Raw genomic sequence first — 6,000 nt, 5'->3', positions numbered from 1 at the left:
CTGAGCAACCATAAGTCAACCATGATATAAAAAACTATAAGACAAACTGAAGAGGAATATACACAGTGAGACTAGTTTTCATCTCCTAAAAACCCCTCTGCACCCCAGACAAATGGACAATGATATAGCAGAAGACTAACTGGAATGTTTGAGACAAGTGAGAAGCAGTTCCTTAGAGCCCACTTGCTGCTGTTGATGTTCAATCAAGGACAAACAGGGCATTACTGGAGCTGGAAGGAAAATATAACCTAAAAGAAAAATGTGTCTCTGGGTCATTCACTCTGCTCAGAGACACAGCACATTTCTCTCACTAAACTATGAGGCTCTGAAGAACAGGATGAATGTAGCACTGATCTTGCAGTCAGGTGCCTCTCACTAAATCCATGCACCTACTTGTGCCCTGTGAATTTCTTCACATGGATTGGCCTATAAGATCAGAGTCTACAGATGTAAAAAAGCAAATAAAAGAGCAGAGAATTATACATTTGAATAACCAACACACAAGGCAGTCAGGTTCATAGAAGCGTTATTTAATCAAGCATTGGAAATACAAGGTGTTCCTTGGGTGGCATGGTAACATGTTGGATCTGAGAGATTTTGGAGTAGTGTATCTGATAAGTTACTGGAACACTGGAGATTACAAGAGGCATGAGGAACAAAACTGTCCAGCCTGCTTTTACAGCACACCTCAACAAGGTGTTTGTAAACATGAATCAAACACTGAATGCTTGATTAGCACCTTACTAACATCATTGAGTTACTGGAGGTCTTCAGAAATGGGATTGATAAGATATATTGTTGTAATCTTCACTTTCTGTGAGTAAGGGTTGTATCTCTGGAGAAGTTCCTGCTCTTTTCTTCTTGCAGGCCAGAATGAGGCTAGAGAGCACAGCAGTAACTATACCTCCAATCACAGCTGCACCAACCAGCCAGGGCCAGATCTGACGGGCTTGCTCAAGGTATGGTATTAAAAATTCCTGGAAAGAATCAAGTGCTGGAAAAAAAAAAAAAAGGAGAAAAACAGAGGTTGTTTTACGTGATGCAATGTAGTATCAGTTTACAGAGGCTGTATAACAGATAATACTGGAAAGTTCAGAGTAAAAAAATGATATTAAATTGTTACAAATTGAATGTTAAAAACAATTTTAAACAAATACCTTCAGTCCTTATAGTTAAAATTTCTCCATTTTTGTATTCGAGACAGGAGCAGAGTTCACTATCACCAGTGCTCCTTATGGTTTTATGAAAGCTGTAAGAATGTAACCCAAGAGCAATTTGAAAAAGTATGGCCAAAGGTCCTGCTAGGTTAGCATCTTGTTAACAACAATAACCAAAGCTGAGTACAAGTAAGAGTTTAAGAACAGGTTAAGCCTACCAGGATCTTTTCACAAAATACTTACCCAGCCTCTGGCAACTGCAGTACCTCTCCCCAGCTGCTCCCCCCTAAAATTATAAATATTTTCCTGCCATCTTCCAGTTCAGTAGAAGTAATGGCCCTCTGAAAAGATTATTTTGGTTTGGGGTACCTTCAAAGTTAAACCACATTTGATGTCTGAATCACTTTCTGAGATATATTCCAATTTAGGCTGATTTTAGGCAGGAGTTGGTTGGTTTTTCCCTTCAACTAGGCTTCATTTTGGGGAATGCTTTGTTTTTACTTTTCTGGTCCTTGTTTTCAAGTTAATCCAATTTTGTATTCTGAGATTGGATTTGCAAGAGTCTGCATGTTCAGCCTTCTGTTTCTGTCCTCATTAGACACTTAAATGCTATATAACACTAAGAATTAAAAATAAATAAATAGGTTCTTGATAAGTTCAGAAATAGTTCTGCAAACCTCTGTGTATGAGGTACCTTCTCTCTTTAATCCTTCATTTCTCATCTGTCAAATAAGGAAGGATGGTACCATTCACTGAATCCTCTGCATTGTGAATATAAATTAATATTCCTGCAGGACACAGCTGCTATAGTGATTGTCACAAAGAAAAGTGCAAGATGACACATTTTCAGGACAACATTTTAAGAGTGTTCAATAAATCATATATTAGGCTACACACTGCTTAATTGAGAAAAAGAAAATCAAAACTCAAAAGGCTTGGACATCTGTTTCTTAATGAATGCTAGATAGGTTGTGTAGTAAAGTGGGGGTCTGGGTAAAATAGTGTGCAGTTAAAAGTAGTACACAGATACAGGCCTAGAGGGTGAACTATGACTTAAAAGCACAATTCTGGCAATTCTTAACTTTGTGTGCTTTACTCCATAATCCCAGTGTTTTTTAATGCAACTCTATCAGGTTTATATTGTAAACATGACTAAATTAGAAACAATTTGGTTATTCAAACTGGAGAATGCATGTGATAGATGAAAGTTAATACATAACAGATATGGTCTTTATAATATAGAAAAAGAATTATCACAAAGTTCTACATCTTGTTGAATTTATCTGTAAGTGAGGATTTTTAAGTGACTTCATAAATTTGTATATTGTCTTTCAACAGACTCTCTCCTCCATCAATATAACTTTGAAACCTGAAATACTTTCTCACTGGTAAAACACAGCATGACTTTGAGATGAAGAGTTGTCGCATTTCACAGCAGTACCTCTCAGAAGAAATTTATGTATTTTATTATATCCTGATATTCAGTCAAACATGTCTTTCTTTGCTTTCAACCTCAGTCTGTACAGTTTCTGTAATTAGCTCAAAGGCAACAGCCACCTCCTGGCATCCACTGCCTATTTTCTACTTCTTTTTGCTGCACAAAAGATGCTTGTCTTCTCTATCACAAAGTTGCCATGGCAACCCTTGAGTGTCAGCGGATGGAGCACCCCAGGGCACGCTATAATCTGTAGTCTGTGACTGAAATACCACCAAAAACCTATGATTGGCCTGGCTGCCCTGCAGAAATCCTGCAAACTGGAATTTAGAGGACTACGCTACCATAATGCCTTAATCTTTAACTGTGCAAGGCCCAAGAGCACAGTGACTATCTGGGAAAAGTGTCAAGGCAGTGAAGCTCCCATGTAGCTGCGTTGTGGGAGATATTAGCCAATGCCAGCTCATTTCCTTCTGTATTGGTGCTTGGAGTCAAAGGATAATCCTCACGGGAAGGTGCCATGGCCATTGATTAAAGCTGTCCTTTCAGTCATTAGGTTCATAACAAAGCAAGAGCAAGCCAGGTCATGCTGGTGCTTGATATCTAGCCTTCCATTAGTGACTAACACCAATAATACCTCTTCTTGCTCTTTCTGATAGGAAAATAGCAGTGATTAACCTCCATCACGGTCTTAGCATTCCACTCTTGATGTTCTCTTTCTTCTCAAAGAGTGTTAGCTCTAGGTAACAGCAACGTAACATTTCTCACTCTTAATACATCAGATCCTTTTCCTTTTCCTTTTCCTTTTCCTTTTCCATTTCCATTTCCATTTCCATTTTTCTTTCCTTTTTCCCTTTCATTTTTTTCCTTTTTTTCTTTTCCACTTTTCCTTCCTTCCTTCCTTCCTTCCTTCCTTCCTTCCTTCCTTCCTTCCTTCCTTCCTTCCTTCCTTCCTTCCTTCCTTCCTTCCTTCCTTCCTTCCTTCCTTCCTTCCTTCTTCTCCCCCCACTTTTCTTTTTAATTTACAAATAATGAACAGTCCCCTTTGCCCAGATCATTGGATGTCATTGAGAGAGTAGGAAACTACAGCACTGTAATTTTGAAAAAAAGTAATGTGTGATTCCTATATTTAGGGTAATAATGTAAACTTTTATTGATTCATCCTTTTGTGGTGATCTCAAACTACATTATTGATATAATGGATCCCAAGGCTGGAAAAAATAAGTTAATATTTAAATATTATTGAAAGAATATTTATATATTTTAGATATTCCTTTTATGTAAACTAGATTCAAGGGATAATTCTACAAATTGGAAATAAAAATTATGTCCAGCCAAGAAATAAACAAATTTTCTATCATTTTCTATCACCATATGTCCAACTGGTATATTGGCAGTCTTTCTCTTCCATTTGGTATGCTTTTCTACCCCTAACGTGGGCAGTTAAGGAGCACCAGATTTTAATGCAAACTTTGAGACAACGCAAACATCAGCTCAAGATTGCAATTTTTTTTCTCATCTTAGTGATTAAGTTATTTCCATTTAGTTGCTGCCATTTCCTTGATATGGTATGGATGGTTTCACTGATTTTATCCTTTTGGATGATCAAACTGAAATGCTAGTGAGACTTCCACAACCAACAACAAAGAAGATGATCTGGTAGGGATTTCAAGTTATAGACTCCCTCAGCCTTAATGTAGGATCATTTGAACCCGCTGTGATGGAAAATTCACAGCTCTCACAAACTTCATTAGATTTTTCTTATTCTTAGTTTGGAAAGTTTTTCATAATGTGTTCTGATGACGAGAGATAGTCTAAAGACTCAGACATTGTCCACTATCTTGGAAGAAAGAGATGCTCTGCAATGGGTGTTAGTAGGTTATTTACAGTAGAACCACAGTATCTAATGATGTACATTCAAGCTGTTCCCTTTCAGTTCTACTTTGAGTCTAAGGCAGGTAAATCTGAAAACTATAATCCATCCCATCGTACATCATGTGGCTGGCTGTAGGAATAGTGAGAACCAGAACATTTCTGTATGAGTGGTAAGATGAGTGGTAAGAGCCTTACAGTTTTTTGTTTTTGTTTTTGTTTTTGTTTTTTCCTTCTATGCTGAAGTCATTTAGAGTTGTCTCTGCCTGTTACTTTTGCATAGTAACATTGCTGTGCATTCCTGCCCACTCACTGGCAACGATGACACATCCGCAGAGTGGATTACTGGTAAAAACAGATTACTTTGGTGTACTGAAAGAAGATAAATAAACATTTCCTAAGTGTATTTATAGAGCAATACTGTTTATTTATTTATTTTTTGTTTGACAACCTCAGTTAACACTTGGACCTCTCTTTCACAGTTTTCTTACATGTACTTCTCAAAAAAAGGTGAGATATGTCCATAGGTTACCTGATATGAGAACACTATCTGCTATCTGCTATTAAGTTGTTACTAACTCACCAAAAAACAGTTTCCTACATCTAAATGGCTCCAAGGGGGGGAAAAAAAAAAAGAAAGCAGCTTTTAAAACACATATTTATGCTCCTCCATTAAGCACTGTTACATAAATGTTAAAAAATCTGCTCATACTCTTCTTTCCAAAGAATATTTTTTTACTTCTTGCTTTCTTTGGTTGTTTCACCTGTTTTAAGTAAACTTATTCTACACTTCCTTATCTCTGCCTGAAGAAAATCATGGGACCCAAACTCTTCTCATCTTTCATTTATTTCAGAAATGTAAACCACTTCCCAAGACAGCATTTCTCCAGTACTGTCACCTTTAATTGCATTCTCTTGTCCCAGGATCCACATTTTGTTGCACAGACCACAGTTTTATTGTAAGCTTTTCCATGCACAATGTCACTGTTTCACAGCTTGGCCAACAATGTGTGCTCTTGAGAAAGGGGACCCAGCCCAGCCCCTCTGTGGTGGTGACATATTTGCCAGTTGCCACATTTTCTAGTTGCTTGGCTGTGATTGTGCAACAAAACTGCTGAAGAGCCAGAAATAGAAATGAGCTGCAGGCAAAATCTGGATCTGAGCTCTCTCTTGCAACATATCCATGAGCAACCTGGCCTTCTGCATTGTAATCACAATGCTTTTATCCCTTTCTTTGCCCTGAGTGTCAAGGCCCCTTAGTTAAAATGTCCAAAAAAAAAAAAAGTGAGTCACCCAGCAACATTTAGAATGGTCATCAAATTGTTCCCATTAAAAGTGGGAGATTTTCTGGGTAAAAGTCAGGGCTGTGTCTATGAGTTTATCTGTTCTTATTTCTAAAACAAACAAAAGAAACAAAATCAACCAGCAACAGCCACAACAACAATAATAAAGAAAATACTTAGTCTAGATTTTCAAAGATAAGTGCTTGGAACAGTTCTCGTCACAGCAAATTGTTTTGACAGCTATTGCTAGGTG

General features: G+C 37.5%; 1 protein-coding gene across 1 annotated transcript in view; it reads right to left on the bottom strand.

The window, feature by feature from the left end:
• Window positions 1–511: 511 nt before the first annotated feature.
• TYR (tyrosinase) overlaps window positions 512–6,000 on the bottom strand; it is a gene marked incomplete at its 5' end in the record, with an annotated part of 52,710 nt that continues 47,221 nt past the window's right edge. Inside the window, one exon of the mRNA XM_084533506.1 lies at window positions 512–994. Within this exon, the coding sequence (XP_084389632.1) occupies window positions 771–994 (224 nt within the window). The 3' untranslated portion in view covers window positions 512–770. The remainder of the gene's footprint in view (window positions 995–6,000) is intronic.

This window comes from Aythya ferina (genome assembly GCF_964211825.1).
Source record: "Aythya ferina genome assembly, chromosome: 1".
Classification (NCBI taxonomy): domain Eukaryota; kingdom Metazoa; phylum Chordata; class Aves; order Anseriformes; family Anatidae; genus Aythya; species Aythya ferina.
This window is presented reverse-complemented; position numbering and strand designations above follow the sequence as displayed.